This window comes from Rhinolophus ferrumequinum, chromosome 6 (genome assembly GCF_004115265.2).
Source record: "Rhinolophus ferrumequinum isolate MPI-CBG mRhiFer1 chromosome 6, mRhiFer1_v1.p, whole genome shotgun sequence".
Classification (NCBI taxonomy): domain Eukaryota; kingdom Metazoa; phylum Chordata; class Mammalia; order Chiroptera; family Rhinolophidae; genus Rhinolophus; species Rhinolophus ferrumequinum.
In genome coordinates this window covers 31584289-31602958 of record NC_046289.1, presented here as the reverse complement: position 1 = coordinate 31602958, position 18670 = coordinate 31584289, and the positions used below count along the sequence as shown (strand labels likewise).

The 18670-nt window shown below is 47.0% G+C and overlaps 1 protein-coding gene across 4 annotated transcripts in view; it reads left to right on the top strand.

The window, feature by feature from the left end:
* SYNE2 (spectrin repeat containing nuclear envelope protein 2) overlaps nucleotides 1-17503 on the top strand; it is a 287952-nt gene extending 270449 nt beyond the window's left edge. For all 4 annotated transcript variants that reach the window (XM_033106953.1, XM_033106954.1, XM_033106955.1 and 1 more), the window contains 16 exons: nucleotides 980-1167; nucleotides 1690-1840; nucleotides 2188-2370; nucleotides 3809-3946; nucleotides 4808-5002; nucleotides 6309-6591; nucleotides 7133-7201; nucleotides 8092-8231; nucleotides 10065-10176; nucleotides 10905-11107; nucleotides 12095-12295; nucleotides 13205-13333; nucleotides 14503-14694; nucleotides 15506-15592; nucleotides 16087-16133; nucleotides 16385-17503. In XM_033106953.1, coding sequence (XP_032962844.1) covers nucleotides 980-1167; nucleotides 1690-1840; nucleotides 2188-2370; nucleotides 3809-3946; nucleotides 4808-5002; nucleotides 6309-6591; nucleotides 7133-7201; nucleotides 8092-8231; nucleotides 10065-10176; nucleotides 10905-11107; nucleotides 12095-12295; nucleotides 13205-13333; nucleotides 14503-14694; nucleotides 15506-15592; nucleotides 16087-16133; nucleotides 16385-16607 — 2541 coding nt within the window. In that variant the 3' untranslated portion in view covers nucleotides 16608-17503. The remainder of the gene's footprint in view (nucleotides 1-979; nucleotides 1168-1689; nucleotides 1841-2187; nucleotides 2371-3808; nucleotides 3947-4807; nucleotides 5003-6308; nucleotides 6592-7132; nucleotides 7202-8091; nucleotides 8232-10064; nucleotides 10177-10904; nucleotides 11108-12094; nucleotides 12296-13204; nucleotides 13334-14502; nucleotides 14695-15505; nucleotides 15593-16086; nucleotides 16134-16384) is intronic.
* The last annotated feature ends 1167 nt before the right edge of the window (nucleotides 17504-18670 follow it).

Here is an 18670-nt window from a genome sequence, read left to right as displayed (position 1 = left end):
TGTTTATAAAGTAATTCCTCCTGTAAACTGAACTTGGTTGAATCCAGGGAACTTTGGTGCAATTAATGGTGGCTCATTTAACTTTGGTTTTGTTGTTTCACAACGTAATTTGGATACTAAGATTGGTCTCACGTCACCTATCACAGAATTTGGATATCAGGAAAAGCCTAACTCATCCAGAATGGCAAAACACACGAGCTCCTCATCTCTCCCTATCCCCCTCCCCCGCCGCAACCAGTGTGCAGAAGGAACTATTCTCTGGGTAATAACTGAAAATACCATGTTTATTCTTAAACAGGTTTTCCATTTTTCCTTACAACTATGCATTTTTGTCTTCATGAGCATTCTTTTTCCTGAATCAGGGAACTGGACCACTATCACCATCATAGGGCAAGACTCCAGAGACCCTATCCCTTCCCTGAGCTTGGCTGGACCATCAGTGGGGGGAGGAGGGGAGAGCAGGGTTTCTACCCATGATCTTCCCTGGGGCTGTGGAGCCCTAGGATGGGGTCATGGGAGGCTGTGGATACCGTGCAGCTGTCTATGAGTGAAGATGGCACAAAGGTCTTAGTAGATTTAAGAGTTCTGTGACCTGTAAAAGATTAAGAGTGTTGCTCAAGTTTTAGATCCTGCTGAAAAAACTCGGTTTTCCAAGGAAGTCCTCCCCAAAGTTAAGTCTAACTTGGAGGCCCTTGGGATCAGATGGTATGGAGGAGAGCCCATGCCTCCCCAGAGTCTGTGGGGTGGTGGGCTCTCAGGGGAGGGTCCCCCACTGTTCCCACCGCCTCACATGGTAAGTTCAACAAATCAGTCCCAGTTGTTGCTAGTGCTTAGGCTGATTCCAAGGTGGAAATGCACCCAGGACTGTCTGGGCTGGGAAATGGGGAGGGGTGTAGAGCTGCTTTGATGCCGACCCTACCGCCACCACCACCACCACCACCCCCCTCTCAAGGTGCTTCTTACTCTGCTGTAATCGTAGGACCTGCAGCGAGACATTGAACAACACAGTGCAGGGGTGGAGTCTGTGTTTAACATCTGTGATGTCCTGCTGCATGACTCTGATGCCTGTGCCAATGAGACGGAGTGTGACTCCATCCAGCAGACCACCAGAAGCCTGGACAGACGCTGGAGGAACATTTGTGCCATGTCAATGGAGCGGCGAATGAAGTAAGAACTGAGCAGCCCCTCAGTGTTTGAAATGTGGTCCGCCGAATTTGGTTACAGAACACAGTTACTTCTGACCTAAATAGCAGTAACTGTGTTCTGTTCAGTTTACTTCAAAGGGTATTGGCAGAGAGGCTCAGTAGGTGTGACCAGTGCTTATTAAAGAAATTATTCAAGGAAAATATAATTGGGGTAACATCTTTCCCCAGCTCTCCTGTGCCTCGGGCTGTCACCACGGCTGGCCACTGGACTTCTGTGTCCTCAGCATAAAGTAGTGGAGGAAGCCCTGTCTCCTGTTGGTTAACCTCTGAATGAGGAGCTCTGAGCGTGGCACTCCCAGAAGCGGGTCCTGAGCAAGAAACGATGTCCCTGATTATTTCTTGGAAGGGATCTCAGGGTCTCTCCCCCTAAATAGTGCCAGTGCTACGGGGGCTGGGAATGGGACTAGTGAAGAGAGGTGGGGGGAAAATACAAAAGCTCTGGTTGAAATGGATGGGTAGTATTAAGTTGTTTTCTTCCCATCAGAATCGAGGAGACATGGCGCCTGTGGCAGAAGTTTTTAGATGATTACTCCCGCTTTGAGGACTGGCTCAAGTCCGCTGAGAGAACAGCGGCCTACCCATATTCCTCAGAAGTATTGTACACAAACGCCAAAGAAGAGCTGAAGAGATTTGAGGTAAAGACCCTCGCCAGCCCAGCTCCTGATAACCAAGCCAGTGGCGGGCTCAGGAGCGGCTAGAATGACTTCTCCTAAGAGGCTGGCTTCCCCCACCTCTGCCCAGGGTCGAGTCCACATCCTGCCATCAGCTGCTAAGACAGCTTTGTGTTACCGATTCATGCAAACTGGCACGCAGTGAACTTGAAAGCCTGTTCTTTACTAGCCTTAGAGGAACAGGAAGTCAGCCCTCTGTTTCCATGTCAGTTTGGGGATTAACCATTTGAAGTGGGTCATTTGGGGTTTGGAAGGGGGTGTCCTGGCACTCTGCACGCTCTGGCACTGATGGGCTCTTTGGTGTGACGCAGGCCTTCCAGCGGCAGATCCATGAGAGGCTCACTCAGCTGGAGCTCATCAACAAGCAGTACCGGCGGCTGGCCCGGGAGAACCGCACCGACACAGCCAGCCGACTGAAGCAGATGGTCCACGAGGGCAACCAGCGCTGGGACAACCTCCAGAAGCGGGTCACAGCCATCCTGCGGAGACTCAGAGTAACCTTCTCTACGTCATCGGGTTATTTGTAGATGTTCAGGGAGAAGTGATATGCGATATCACCCAGGCTTGTAACAAAGCAACGGGTAGATTTCACTGAAGGCCTAGGCTATTTTAACATTCCATCACAGCCCTCCCTCCCTTTTGTTGAAGCCCAAAGCTGCCAGCTTTTGATTTTTTTAAAGCCGTCTTTTGCCTAAGAACAGGCTTCTTAGGCAGAGCCTGTTTATATGATTTATGTTACCAAACACATCTCTTTTATCGACTTCTGTAGCCCCTGAACGTAGGTGTGCACGTTAACTCAGACTGTCCAGAGGTGGGCGGTGTCATCACTAGGTCTGGACCTCCTAGCCTGGAAACAGTCCCTTTTGGCCCATCTGCCTGCTTTTCTGTGTCCGGTTTGTTCTGGCACCATGAGGGACATGGACAAAGCCCCCTCTGCACCGTGGAGGTTAGGGACAGCGATTATCATCTGAATTTCAGAGCAGACTGACAAACCTCAAAGGTTGGGTTTGATTTTTTTTAATGTAAACATTCACCTTAGATTTCTGTAATTCAGAAGATGTGCTTTGTCAGCCTTTGTGAGTCCAGGTGTAAATTGCCAGGAGCAGTGTGCATTGTTTACAGGAAGTAATTTTAATACCTGCTTATGTTCTCAGGGAAGAACGCTCTTGAAACCATTCTAAGATGAAAATCTGGGCTGTTTTGGTTTTTTTTAAGCCTCTCAGGAAGACATTGGCGACTTTTCCAGACAACCCCCCTTGCATTAATTTCTTTATCTCCTGCTGATTGGTGACCAGTCTAAACCCCCATTTGGCACCAAATGCTGCATTTGTCTGAGAATCCGCTGCCCATCTATGAGGTGGTAACCCGAGAGGCATCCTTCATTGGAGGTGATGAATCTCCTCCTCTGGGTCATCTCTGAGGAAACACAGTCAAAATGACATCGGTGAAGGCACTAATCCAGGCTCAACCCTGAGATCAGTACTTTTCCATCTTGAAGCTACTAACTCCTTCTGTGGCGCAAAAGCTTCCACTGATGGCTGATGGGTAAAAACAGACAAGGTGCCTGGCTTGGACTTTGAGGGGGTTCTTCTTCAAAAGACACGCTGGGAAAATCCCTGGCTTAGACTAGAGTATTATAGAATTTCAAATGCTGAAAAGACCTTAGAGATCGTCAACATTCCCATACCCTCACTTGCCGGGGAAGACACTGAAACCCAGAGAAGTTGGGGAACTTGTTTGGTGTCTCACGGTCAGGGCCAGACCCCAGCTCCTGCCCCACGCTGTCCCCTGAATGCCTATCGTGGTCCCCACCAGCACGTTCCTCTCTGAGTATTCCAGGCACCCTTTCCTTTCAGCCAGAAGTGACTGTGCTGTCTATCTGAACTCTCGTTCTGCCATCAACATAAACGTGATTTTTCCCCCTTTCTGCAGCATTTCACCAATCAAAGGGAAGAATTTGAGGGGACCAGGGAAAGCATTCTGGTGTGGCTCACGGAGATGGACCTGCAGCTGACCAACGTGGAGCACTTCTCCGAGAGCGACGCCGACGACAAGATGCGCCAGCTAAACGTAAGGCCTGCTTCCGTAGCTCCTCTTAAAAGAATGCAGCTTTGCAGAAGAGAGCTGGCCAAGCACAAATTTCACCTGATACCCTGAGAGCAGATTCCAGAACTGTTAAAGCAGCCAGGCTGCATCCACCTGTGTGCAGCTGGGTTACCACAAGCAAGGATACTGTTCCTTACAGCCATGGGGTCATTGGAAGGGGCCCTTTTTTCCCGCGTTGTCATTATAATCACCCAAGGAGAGAACACCCTTTAGGTTCCACACAGAAGTTCGTAAGATGCTGTTTCTCCAGCACTCGGGTCTGAGTGCAACATGTGAGGGTGTAAGGGGAGGAAAATCTGTATCAAGAGTGGGGCCAAGAACAGATACCTTCTCTCCCACTGTTACAAATAATCTGTAATACCCTTTAATCTCATCATTCCCTCCTTGGGTAGATTTGACAAGAGGTTGAGAAATGGGAATTTGTCTTCTCTAATATAACGGCACTAATGAACATTATTACATGCCAGCAGAAGCAAATTCCCATTGGTGACTTACTGTGGGAAAGTTTCTGTGTCCGCCAAGTGTCCATAAGACAAGTTCTCTCCCTCCCATCCAACAAGAGTAAATGTCCATCCATGTCAAACTTTTAGAATTATTTTAATTGGAAAAGCCAATGCCCAGAAGGGGGAGGAAAAAAACATGTGCAGTCGTTTTAAATTATTAAATCTTTGTCTCCTTGTTAAAAATTGATTGAGTGCTAGGTGGAACAAAACAATAATGACATTTTGGTGCTTTCTCTGTGGTCTTGTTCTAAGAAAAACAGACATTGTCTCAGTCCTCAGAGAAATTTTCTCTCTTTGAAATCCTTTCTCATATTCTATATAGGGTTTCCAACAGGAAATTACGTTAAATACCAACAAGATTGATCAGCTCATCGTTTTTGGGGAGCAGCTAATTCAGAAGAGTGAGCCCCTGGATGCCGTGGTGATTGAAGATGAGTTGGAGGAACTGCACCGGTACTGTCAGGAAGTGTTTGGCAGGGTCTCCCGATTCCACCGGCGGCTGACCTCCCATGCTCCGGTAAGGGGATGCCACCCAGAGGGCTTCTGTGCCATCAGACTTGGTGTTTGACCAGACTCATCATGGAATGGTTAACAGCGATTTATGATTTAAAAAGCTATGTGGAATTTTATTTCCACTCTTATTAACATAGAGCCACAATTACTTAGAAGCTCCCATGTCCTAGTAGCAAGGATGGCACTTCCAAAAGTTCTTGCCTGTCTTACATGTTTTCCAGATGTTCCTCAGTACAGGGTTTTTCTGGCATGTGTCAGTACACCTAGAACTCGTTGATAACTGTTCTGGTTTTGCTAACAGCATTAACTTGGGGATGTATTGGCATTTTCCTCTACCTTAATGTCTGGGAGCTTTTAACATTGGAGCCTTTTTGGTGCTTCATTCTCACCATTGAGTGGCAAAAGCACCAGCTTTTGAAACCATCTGTGATGTTTCCCTTGACAAAGGGGCTTTTTGGGACATTCAGGTGGAGTTAAGACCATTATTCAAAGTTCACTGCCTTTATATGCCAGAAGCTTTAATGATGACCTTTGATTAATACAACTGACCACCTTTTCTTTTTTGTGTCTCCAACTGGCCAACTTCAAACATAATTTCTTTTTCGGACGTAGCCTCAAAAATTACCTACATTACTTGCATTTTTAAAGATAGCAATTTATAGTCATTTTTCATAGATAGTCATAAAACACAGGGAAAATAAGATTCTGTATTCTGAACAGTAAGTTAGGGACAAGAAAGAAAGAACCTGGTACATATGGTCCTTGAACGTGACTGTTTTTCAGAACATTCTAATGGCCTTAAAAAAATTTTTTTAATTTTCTGATCCTTGGATGAACCTACCATTTTAACCATCAGTGAAACTTGGGCCTCTGTTTCCTTATCTTCTAGATAAAGTTGTTTAACTTTGATTATCAAATTTAAGCCTTTTTTCCTAGGAAAGAAGTTAGAGTTTTGGTAAATACAGATTCTAGGCCCCATACTACCGTGTTTCCCCAAATATAAGACCGGGTCTTATACTAATTTTTGCTCCAAAAGATGCATTAGGGCTTATGTTCAGGGGATGTCATCCTGAAAAATCATGCTAGGGCTTATTTTCCGGTTAGGTCTTATTTTGGGGGAAACACAGTAGATAGTCTAAATTGGAATAGCCACACGCAGGGCCTGGAACATGATTCTTTATAAAGCTTCCTCAGCAATGCTGTTAGTTGCCATTTTCAGGAACTGCTGGACAGGCAGACTTCTCATGCTCCTCATAACTGCTATAGCCTGTGATTTGATTAATTCTGAAAACCAGATATACCCGTTTTAGGGCTTGGAAGATGAAAAGGAGGCATCTGAGAATGAAACGGACATGGAAGACCCCAGAGAGATCCAGACTGACGCTTGGCGTAAGAGGAGAGAGATCGAGGAGCCGTCTTCTCCTCAGTCTCTTTGCCATCTAGTGCCCCCAGCACCGGGGCCTGAGCGGTCTGGCTGCGAGACCCCTGTCAGCGTGGACTCCATCCCTCTGGAGTGGGATCACACAGGTGACGTGGGGGGCTCCTCCTCTCACGAAGACGACGAGGAGGGCCCATACTACAGTGCACTGTCAGGTAACGGCCCAGGTTCCCAGAGCCCTTGGAATTGACCCATTTGGCTCTGTTTTTAGCACCTTAGCAGCATGGCCAACGCTTGATGATCAAGAGTCCAGCCTACGGCTGACCCAGGCGTCCAGTGGCTTACTGTGTTCTGTCCTGCCCAGTTTGCACTTCCCTGAGAGTTGGCTCACTCCTATTACAGGCGGGATGAAAGCGAAAAAACGAAATTCACTTTGGGACGTTAAGGCCATTCCTTGATGGCTCTGGCTTATCAGTGAACTTTTCACTTGCGCTTGTCAGCGTATCAGTAGAGTCAGTGTTTCCATTCTCTCTGTGCACTTCCCCTCCCCCACCACTGCTTCAGACAGTCAGGAGTTGGCTGAAAAAAATCCTGGTTGGTTTTTTGGTGTTTTTTTTTTAAAGCTTTTTAATAAAACAGAGAACGGGTAGTTACTTTTCTCCTTCCAGCTGACAATGTTTCTACTGTTTTAACTTAATACTTGGGCATTCATCTACAGACGCCTGCAGTGAGGAAAATGACATTATTCTTTTTCAGATGTAGAAATCCCTGAAAATCCTGAGGCATATCTTAAAATGACCACAAAAACTTTGAAAGCGTCTTCTGGTAGGCCCCTGCCCGTGCATGTGTCTCAACATGGCAGCATCCTGTGGCGCACGCTGCATCCCAAACCTCGCTCCCATGTCATGTCTGACCTCTGCCTTCTGTGGACACCATGCGCCTTGGTCTTTGTGTCATGGTGTATTTACACTGCCGTACTCACACATACCTGCGTGCTCCCTACAAAACCCCGCCCGGACCAGAGCAGTCTCGAGGCCATCCCCTCAGGCCTGTGCCGATGGGAATTTGTCATGGTGCCTTTTAAAATTTTTATTTTCCCTCCATCTAACTCGAGTCCTTCGGCTTGGGCCAAGCTTTCTTCATGGTGGCTTGGTCTGGAACTATTTCCTGCTTATGCTGATTTCCTGGGAAGAGGGTGGGTGAGCGAGTCGGTGGGGATAGAGGTTCTGTTGCATTTCCGCAGGAGAAGAAACCTTCCTTGACTTGAGTTGCAGCTCGAATCATTATTCCCTGCCCCAGCCCATCTGTAGTGAGCAGCCCTTTGGTCCCCAAGTCCATCCTGATGGTCACGGTTCCCCTCGCTCCTCACAGGCTTTCGGTCCTCTTGGCTCCCAGACCCAGCTTGCTGCCAGTGTCCCTACCCCTAGAGACCCTGGCTCCAAAACGCCACTCATCCCACAGCAAATCATATGTTTGTTGTGCTCCATTGTGAACCCATCTAGGAAAGGCCCAGTGTTGCTCAGTTGCATGACTCATTTCATTCCCTTCTGGGCCATACTGACATTTTGCAAACATGCATGCTTTGCAAGGAAAGCTGCAGAACTCATGTTGTACTGTAACCCGATGCCATGTTACCCATGACTTTTTTTGTGTAACTAAACATGAATCCTTTGGGTAGAGAGAATGGGCTGTCACTTGCTATTTTTTTGTTTCAGGTAAATCCATTTCTGAGGGCCACTCGTGGCACGTTCCTGACAGTCCTTCCTGTCCCAAGCATCGCTACAAACAAATGGGAGGTGATACGAATCTACAACCCATCCCCTCAGATGCCAGCCCCCCTTACAAGCCAGCCTATGTAAGTCTTGACCCCACTGGGAATATACCCCAAGTGCATGAGTAATAAAATTTTTCTAGAGAGAGATTTTGGTGTATATTGCGTGTGCTCACTCCCCAGGCACCTTTTGAGTTGGTGTTCCCATAGTGACAGTATGTCTGCTGAGCGGTCCATCCTTCATTAGAACCCTGGCAAAACTGACTAGGGTTAAAGATAGGTTTCTGGCCAAAAACCATCTTTGTGTGTGTTGACATGTTATAACCCCGACTGTTACTGTTGAGTCAGTCATCCGTGCAAATAGTGGAGAAGCGAAGTAAGTGCAGGCTTTCCTGGGCTCCCAAAGCTTGGTTATATTTACCTTTTGGCCACACATCCTATTCTAAAGATGAGGACTTCGTATCCAGAATGGTTTGACGGAGTGCTGGAGTAGACATGGGTGTGATTCCTAGCCCTACCAACACATTGCTCTAGAGCCGTAAGCACTCGTCCCTGCCTCCGTAGGTCTTCCTCACCGGAGAATAAACGTGCCTGACATAATTGTTGTTGTTAGGATTCATGGGTATGAAGGTAGGAGGAAGGCCGGCAGAAGTGGTCACCGTTATTAGTACCATATACTACTGCGTATGTGGCTTGTTATTTATAATACTGACTATCCCTTCTTAGTTACATTTCCCTCAGGCAACATGAGTCCCTGGCATGCCTCTGGCTACGCAGCTGTTGGTGGTAGCCGGCCCAGGATTTAACGCTGGCCCCAGATCGTTCTCAGTACAGAGAAGTAATGGCAAGCGCATTGAAATTAAAACGTCTTGTGCATTTTTAGTGTCGTCTCATAGAGAAACCAGAAGCAATGTAAGCATCCCTGGATTAGTCCTCCAAGTGCCCTCTGTATCTAAGAGTGAACATTGCTAGATAATTGGAGTTTCTGCCTGTACGTGGTCAGACTCGAGTCATTTGATAATGGACTGTCCATGCCCAGTTCAGAACTCTTCCTTTTACTTAGCAAGCAGGTGTCATTTTCAGTGTCTCTCTTGGGTGCAGAATAAGACCTGACAGTCTGAGGGAGAGACCCCAGCACCTCTGCTTTATATCCTGGGCCATGTGGTTTGGCCTCTCCTGTGACTTGTTCCTCACCTGGCCAGTTCCAAAAGCTCATCCCTTTTGGGGGTCTGAAAGCAGGCATGTCACCACAGAGCTGAAAGCTTTTTGTTTTTGTTTTTTTCATTCCACACAAATAGGCCATATGGCCACAATCCAAAGAAAGCCTGGCTTTTCTAAAAAGGATGCATTTATTTTTGGAAAGGCCTGAGATAATAGCCCAATCAGCTCTGTGATGACAGAAGAATCAGTTTGTGCGGTGGAAGATAAATGCTTGTAATGAACGACCCTAGGAGGCAGCTTTGTCCTCTGTGTGTTTCCGATTCCTGGTGACAGTGATGCCCACCAGCTCTACAGAGGGACTAGAAGGGATAACTAAAACTCTGTAAAACACGGTGCAAATATAACAGTGCTTACACAATAACAGTCTGGTAAGCTCAACAGTTGTTTTAATTCTTTTTTGCATGGTTCTTTTGAGGAGTGTTAGGAAGCCTCAAATTAAATCGGGCCATTTTATTCCCAGTACAGACATGTCGCTGCTTCCCCCTCCCTGGGCCTTTGCTGAGACTTTATTTCTGCCATCAGCTCTGCGTGCTCATAAAAGCTACCCATACACTCATGTCCCTCCACTACCGGCAAGTTAGCCTTGGAAGGAAGGGCTCCCATATCCTCACCTCTTACTTGTTAACAGGAACCAAGACACTCTTCAGAGAGCCTTTAAAATTGATAGAGGATAACATAAAAATTGGCTCGTTCTAGGTAAAGCTGCTGTCTCCAGGCACCGACGGTGGCAAAGAAGGCCCAAGAGTCGTGAGTGGCAGCCCACAGCAGGAGGACGAGGCACTGGCCAGCCCACCTGGGCAGCAGTCAGGTACAGTTAACTCAGGCACTTGTTCAAGAGAGGTAGAGTCTGTATTTTGGGTAAGTCAGGAATTTAAGTCATTGCTTGACAGAACATTAATTAGGAATTGGCCAACTGCATAATTCACCAAAACTGCTACACTTTACCCAACAGCAGCCAATGTTATTTTAGAATCAGCTGACTGGTGTTTATGAACAAATTCCCAGGCTGTTCATTTTACTTTCAAAACTATTCTTTAAATATTGACAGAATGAGCCTCAGGTGAAGTGCATGTTTCAGCAACTTCACTTGTACGTAAAAGTGATGATCAAAGAGTTGTGTCAGGTGTCTCCTTATGAGACCAATTCAACGATTTACAAAAGTCATTGTTCAGCTAAGTCTAAAGTCAAGCTGACAGCACTGACTTGATTTATTCACGGACCAAAAGAGAAAGCGCCCTAAAACCTGCATGAACTGAAATGCTGGACTTGGGACCAGAGCGCACCCTGGCATCGTGCTGGGCCTCCCACCCCAAGCCCTGCCTCATTCCAATCTTGGTGGGAGTGTGGTGGCACCGGCCTTGAACCAGAGCCAGGGAAACATGCCATCCCATACTGTAGGGGAAGGGACAACTCCCAAACACGGAGCCTCTGGCAAGGAGCATCCCTTACAGATCTTATCACCCTGACCCTGAATTAGTTGGAGGCAGAGAAATGTTTACGTGATTGCTTCTTTTTATTGGTGGCTTTTTATTCCAGGAGCTTTTGACAGATGGGAGCTGATTCAAGCACAACAACTTCACCAGAAACTCAGAATAAAACAAAACTTGCAGCAGCTGAACTCTGATATCAGCGACATCACCACCTGGCTGAAAAAAACTGAAGCTGAGCTAGAAACATTCAAGATGGCAGAGCCTCCCTCTGATATCCAGGAAATGGAACTCAGAGTGAAGAGACTGAAGGTGAATGGGGGCGGGGCGAGAGGAATACAGAGTGTGGTGCAGATGCTCGCTCTGCAGATCACATCTGTCGGGGGGTCGGTGGCAGCTTGTACATGGTGCATGGTGGCCATCGGTCTCTTCGTTTCACTTCTGTAACGGGCAAGGACACGGACGCTTCATTTTCATTCAGAAGAGCATCTACAAATGGTCCCAAAGCCCAGTACAGAGCTGGGCGTGGTGCCCAGTGCTAGAAAGATCTGACTTCAGAGGCCCTTTCGGGCTCTGATGGAGGTGCTAGTGGCCACTGAGAAGCAGCCTAAAAACACCTTTCCAATCTATCTGTGGTTCAGATGGGTGGTGGCAACTTGAGGGTGGAGAGGTGGACCAGCTCACCTACTGATGCATTCTGTGGCCTGATCTGGTTATTGTACTTCGTGGTTAGGATTTGTCGCCGGCACAATCAGCCCTTGCCCCACTGGACCACCTGGCCAGGGAGGGGCAGTTTGGGCCCTGCACTTTGGGGGGCCCTGAGCATGAGCCTGCACCCCTAAGAGGACCCAGGGCAGGGGTTTGGGGGGATATAGTCAGTCTTCATATTTGTATTTTAGTTTTAACTTGTGTATTAATCTATCTGGAGTAACCATTCATCCTAAGGAATAACACTTCTGTGATACCAAGGGGCAAATGCAAGATAACCACATGTACTTTATCTGGAACACTTTCAATCTGGTCCAGAAATGTTGCCGAGCCAACCAGAGCTCCGCAGGGTCCGGTTGTGTTGGCCGGCCCAGAGACAGGCCTCTGCCCGCAGCCGGCCAGCCAGTTCACTGACCTTGTAAGGCAGCTCCCTCACCTGACGCTTCCCAGCCAGTCACAGGCGAGGTCACTCTTGTTTCTGTGGTCACAGCTTGGAGAAGTGTTTGGAAGAGCTGTTCCCCACTGAGGTTCAAAATGAACCCCACAGCACTATCTTCAGAGTAACTCACCCAGTCTTTTCTTCTGCGCTAGGAGATATTAAAAGCCTTTGACACCTACAAGGCTTTAGTGGTCTCTGTCAACCTGAGCAGCAGGGAATTTCTGCAGACCGGGGGCGCCGAGTCCAGAGAGCTCCAGGATAGAGTCGGCCAGCTGAGGCTGCACTGGGACACAGCACAGGGCGCAGTGGACAGCTGGAGAGAGGGCTTACAGCAGTCACTCATGCAGTGCCAGGTACGCCGCCCACAGCCGGCACCCCAGGCCCTTCCCGGGCACTGCCAGGCCCACGTGGGTGGGAAAAGCAGATATTTTTATCTTCGGGCTGCTTTTGTGTAGCCAAATGTGGCTTGTGTTAGGAAACGTGTGCTTTGCCATTTGTTTACAAGGAGCCCCGCCCCCCCCACGCTTATCTCCTGGTCTGTGGCCCAGGCCCACTCCTAGTGTAAGGATTCCAGCAAGCAACACAGTGGGTCAGAAATGCCACCCCAACACTGCCCCATCTCTGTCCTTTTGCCAGGAAGGCCACATAGCAGAGCGATTAAGAGACCTGGCCCTGAAACAAGGAGCAGTTTAACCAGCTCTGCAGCCTTAGGAGCTATGTGACTTAGGGCAAATTGCCTAGACCTCAGTTTTCTCATCTGAAAAATGGGAATAACTTTACTGCCTACCTCACAGGGGTCTCTTTAGTACTGCATGCATGTAATCTTAGCCCAGCACCTGACACACAGTAAGTGCTCAGTCCCCGTTAGCACTGACCCCATCTTAGGGAACATGAGCCCCCAGCAAGCGCACACGCAGCCCTATCCCAGGGCCACAGCCTGTCCTATTGGGTTGTCTCCCTTAGCCATTGAACGCAGTAGATTGGTCGCGTAATTTGTGTGATTTTCCTATGTAATAACGAATGGGGCATTCTGGAGCCCCACCTTTCTGTCAGGACCTCACTTGGCAAAATTCATTGTGACTCCTGGGGCTGCACCAAGTACACTGTCCCTCCCCGTTTCCCCTTTTCCTTGTTTTGGGGCCCTTTTATTCACTGGATAAGGCAAGAAGGGCAAATGAATTTGATGGACTAGAAACAGCAAGCACACCTTCTTTCTTAGCTTTATGAAAGGTCAATGCTATAATGTGTGTTGTTTTTTTAAGGACTTCCACCAGCTGAGTCAAAATTTGCTACTGTGGTTAGCAAGTGCCGAGAGCCGGAGGCAGAAGGCTCATGTCACTGACCCAGAGGCAGACCCCCAGGTTCTCCTGGAGTGTCAGGAAGAACTGATGGTAAGTGTCTAGTTCCTAAGGGTTTCTCACTATCCCGGGCCTCTGTCAGTACTTAGCCTCAGCTGCGCTTTTTGGGAATAACAGTGCCAGTGTCGTGCCTGGCCTCCTGTTCCAGCGGGCGCCTACTGAGCGTCCCTTTGCAGTCCTGAAGCAGGAGGACCTGCAGGGATGAAGGGCCATGGCCAAGAGCAGGAAGTTGACAAGACTCAGGAACTGGGGACAAAGATGTTTAGCAGTAGCCTGAGAAACTCAGGCCATTTGATGTTCTTTTTCCCCCTTGTGAATATCGCTCATTTCGGGGGAAATATGGTACTCACTTGTCCGCAGCCATGAAGAGGTATGTGAGCTTCCCATACCCACTACGGAAAAGTCGTACTTCTCAGAGGGTGACTGTGTTACCAGATATTTATTTCATAAGCCAACATGAGACCTTACTTGCACTCAAGGTGACATTTGTTAATCCATATATTTATATGTGGTTTAACTTTCAGTATTTTAAATTTTATCAAAATGCTGATCATTGTTCCAAAAAACAGAGTTTTGTACTAAAATCTTTGTAAAGCCCCACTCTCCAGAGCAGCACGATCCCATCGAACTTCATGATGATGAAAATGTGCTAGATCTGCACTGCCCAATGTGATAACTACTAGCTACAAGTAGCTACTGAGCAGTTGAAATGTGGCCATTGTCACTGAAACTGACCTTTTTATTTAAATTTGATTTTTATTTCAATTTAAATTGCCACATGTTGTCTTAGTGAGCAAGATACACCTTCCACACTATAAGCAAATTTACCGGATACCTCTGTATTTCTAAATAGTATGCTTAAGCTGCTTTTTCTCAGTTTATTCATGTTAGATTTTCCCTGACTTCCTGCCATTCGTGGATAAGGGCACTTGTCTTCCCTCACTTCTTTCCTCTGACTCCTCTAGCATCACAATTGTCTCCAGAATGAGAAGGAATAAACAAATAGGGGTAGGGTGTAACCAACTTGCTATCTGTCCGATGCTAGCCTTGAGGACAGGCAGGTATGAGAAGTAGAAGGTTCCAGAATTGGAGCACCACCCATCATTCATCCCAGAACTTTCCCGGCACTGAGAGAGCCTCACCTGACCACACAAGCTTCCTTTTTGATGAACAAACTGTTTCACACACGTTTTTGTTTTCAGCAACTAGAAAAGGAGCTAATGGAACGTCAACCTCAAGTAAACGCCTTACAAGAGATTTCAGACACCCTCCTTATGAAGGGGCGTGGAGAAGACTATATTGAGGCTGAAGAGAAGGTACACGTTATCGAGAAGAAACTCAAACAGTTACTTGATCAAGTGTCCCAAGACTTAATGTCCTTGCAGGGAAGCCAGGTGAGTCCCTTGTGGCTTTTAAATATAAAGATGTCACCTTCGATGCAAATGGGGAAGGAGTGCTGCAGCCTTGCTGTGGGAGGGAGGCGGGAAGCACGCCCTCCAAGTGGGGGCTCGAGTCAGACCCTTTCTAGCTGTGTGGCCTTAGAAAGTACGTAAGCTCTTTAAAGCCATTTTGTCATGTGTAAGAGGAAGATAGCAAGCGTCCCTTCCTATTAGTAGGGCTGGGTTATGAAAACCAGTTCTGTTCCTTCTGTCATTTCTGCCTTCATGCCAAACAGACTGACTCAAGCCTTCACTTTTCTCACATGAAGTATTTTCAAGTCCTCTTCTCTATCCTGGTCACTTCCGCTCTCTCATTTGTCTACTTTCTGCTGTTTAAAATGTGTTCCACCTCAGAACCACGGGATACCCAAACCACAGCCCTTCCATTCTAGAGTATATAGTTCCTCTTGTACAGCCAAGACTATGTAGTATCTTGATGGCCACGTGATCACATCAGCACTTCCAGCAAACTTCCAGCTGTTTCTGTCCCTCTTGCTCCTGCTGAACTCAGTCTCCCCCAGTGTATGCTACGGGTTTTTAATGCAAGAGATTGGGCTTGCCTTGTTTACATTCCCTCTTGTCTGAAAGAGTCCCTGTTGAAGGGGGCACTGAGAGCAGCAGGAGAGCACCCTCTTCAGGAAAGATTTGAGCTGGGGGAAAGGAAGAGCAGTGCAAATGAAGAACCTGCATCAAGCACGATGTTATGCTCTTGAGACTATTCAGAACCTTGTTTCCCTGAACTAAACCTTTGGGGTGTGGATTTCAGCGCCCAGACCCCTCTCTGCTCGGCTTGGACGAGGTAGATGCTGGAGACCAGCCTCCAGCAGCATGTGTGCCAGCTTCCCAGGCAAAGGTGAGCGCCCCTTTCTGCTGAGAGAACCACACTGGTTTTTTTTAAAAAACTTAGAGGTGACAGGAACTTGGGACTCCAAGGCCTCATTAGATAATTCATAGTAGCACAGGATTTGCTTCAAACCGCTGGCTTACTCCTACGATTTAAAAAATACATATATACTTTTAAAGATCTAACTCAAAACGCTGTCTTCTAGTCAGCGTCTCTTCTTTGAAACTGCAGTAGGTGAAAGGTAGGGGCCCATCTAGCACTGTTGAAGGGGCGTCCTGGTCTCCCCATTAACAGATCAACAGACTGGCTGGAACATGAAACTCTTGCTAATTTAACCCGATTATTTCTTACCTCATAGAGTTGAATCTCAAATGTATTACTCTAGTCTCAAATGCTTGTCAGGAAGCCGACCAAAGGAAGGTTTATAATTTAAAAAGGATGTTTTATCACTGACAGAACCAAACTATCTTCGACTCACTAATTGGATTATTTTTATCCAGCAGTTCGGAGAAGAGAGAACTCCGAAAGGCAAGACCCAGACAGACAGCAGGTAACGACACTCCCCTCACAGCACTGAGTTCCCCCGTTCCACACGCTCACCTCACCAGTCTTGCCACTGCCACTATCAAAGTCTTTGTAAAAACCCGGTTTTCTTTCCTCTGGAAAGGTCTGAACCTCAGCTATTGGCCCCATTTTAATCTCAGGTCCTGGATGTCTTACTTACGTAAGCAGGAGTTCAGGTAACACAAGTGGGTTTTGCCTCTGGAAACTTCTGATCAGCTCTCAACCTCCTGTTGACAGGGCGCCCGGACCCGCTGACCCAGGCAGCTCCAGGCCGCAGCGCTCCTTCCTCTCCCGCGTGATCAGGGCAGCGCTCCCCCTCCAGCTGCTGCTCCTGCTGCTGCTGTTCCTGGCCTGCCTGCTGCCCTCTTCCGAAGAGGACTACAGCTGCACTCAGGCCAACAACTTCGCCAGGTCCTTTTACCCCATGCTGAGGTACACCAATGGGCCACCGCCCACATAGAGGGCTCATCCTGGCTGCCAGCACCACCCCACCAGCCTGTTTACATGGTGCCTGACTGACTCATGGCCCCACACCCACCTGTGAGTGACTGAGTAATGGCATGGTCCAGGGACCTGCTTCGGACACCTTCCTCAGGGCCTGGCCAGAGAGGGCTCTCTCGGAACCCAGGGCAGCTTTCAAATGATCTTCCCCCAGGGCAGGGAACCTGGGCAGCCATTGCCTCGGGCAGTTTGGCAAAGCTGGTTAACCAGTTTTGGGATCTGTGGAAACTGCAGTTTCCTGAAGAGCCAAGCACTTTGTGAATTCTGATTTATTTGTAAAACAACATTATTAAACTGTAGCTAATACAGTCAATGAACAGTAGTGTTCTTCACATCGTATATGTTCTAGAAACAAGCAGATTCTGCCTTAGAAATGATTCAGAAATTCCCACAAACCCTTGGCTGATGGATTGAAACAATCATATTTTAAATGTTTAGAATTAATTTTACTCCAATCAGCTAGCAATCTTAAGCTACAGGTTATAAGACCAAAACGTTCTGTTCAGTACTTAGGTCTGCTCTTTTATATTGCTTTAAGTTGATAAAGAAATTATACTGCATGGACGTGGTTATTTGTGCATATTTTTAACAATGCTGAATCTGTATGAATAATGTAAACTTTGATTTTTTTTTTAAGAAAATCAGATTTTAGCTTGAGCTTTTGACTAATGTACAGTAAATGCCAAACAACATACTTGATAAGGACATTTTTGTAAGTTAATTTTATAAGACTTTTCACATTTAAAGTGATGCTTCAGGTTTTAACTGTTTGGCCACAGGGGGTTTGGTAAGCTACCTGAAGCTGTTTGTCTATGTACAACTCAGATTTTTCTCATTAAAACAAAAATAGCCATACTTTTGTTGTACTGGATTATATTACAAAGTAGCTAAATGGTATACTAGCATAATAATAGTTCAGAGAACAAAAATTATTTTTAAAATATTTAGGGGGATGTATTGGTTTTGAATTCTAAGCTAAGCTTTATATTCTACTTATTTAACTTTGTACAGAATAACTTAAGAGATCGAGAAACCACAACCTTTATATGTGGAAGTTAACTCATGTGTGACCTTCGAGTGGGGCAGCCTGGTATACAAGGATCATTTCACCCAGGTTTTTCTATTCCCAGCTCTCTCCAGGGCGAACTAACAGATAACAGGCAAAGCCACCTGCTTTGCATAGTCCTCATGCCACTCTTTTTCACCTAAACAAAAAGAGTGATTAGAAATTTCTGAGCCAGTTCCTCATTAACCACTCCTGACCTGTATCTTGGGAGACACCACTGACTCGAGCAATATGGGTTCCCTCTCCTCTGCAAAACACAAACCGCAGGAAAAGAAAGAAGCCGGTCAGTAGATGAAGCCTAGACTTCCAGCACTGGTGCCCCTTCTGTGGATCCCACAGCCCCAGGAAGTGGAAGTTCACCAGCAGCTTTACATAAAGGCACCAGCTGAGGAGAATCTGTCTTCCCATTACCAAATTGTTGGAAGGGATGTGGTGGGAAAGGTGCGTTTTCAGCGTGTAATTTCAGTCTTTTAACGCTTTGAAATCATCTTTTTTCATGGATTACAGTTATCCCAGCGGGAAACTTAAGTGAAGATGTTATCCAAACTTTTTCTTTAGGTCTTTGCTCCAGTTTTGCCACAGACAAAAGGCAGAATCTCTATAGCCTTCTCTTCCTTCCAAAGGAGGTGACCATCCTAGAGACTTTTTCTGCCCTTAGGGAGGGACTCTGGGGCCCAAGGTGCAGTGAAAAGCAAGTATTATCTGCATTTTAAAGCATTAATTACGCATATCAATTCTCAGGATAAAGGCCTCTGAGTCTTACCCTCAACCCAGGGAAGCCTCTCTTCACTCACATCTCCCAAACACTTGGTTGGGACAGAATCCCAGTCACGTGGAAAGGTGCTGGCTCAGTTATACAACCTTCACAGGCAAGCACTCCTGTAACTAATTGGCCATCAGCCACTATTGTTTTGTATATAACTGCCTTGGCTGTGTTAGCAAGCTCGGACCTTGCA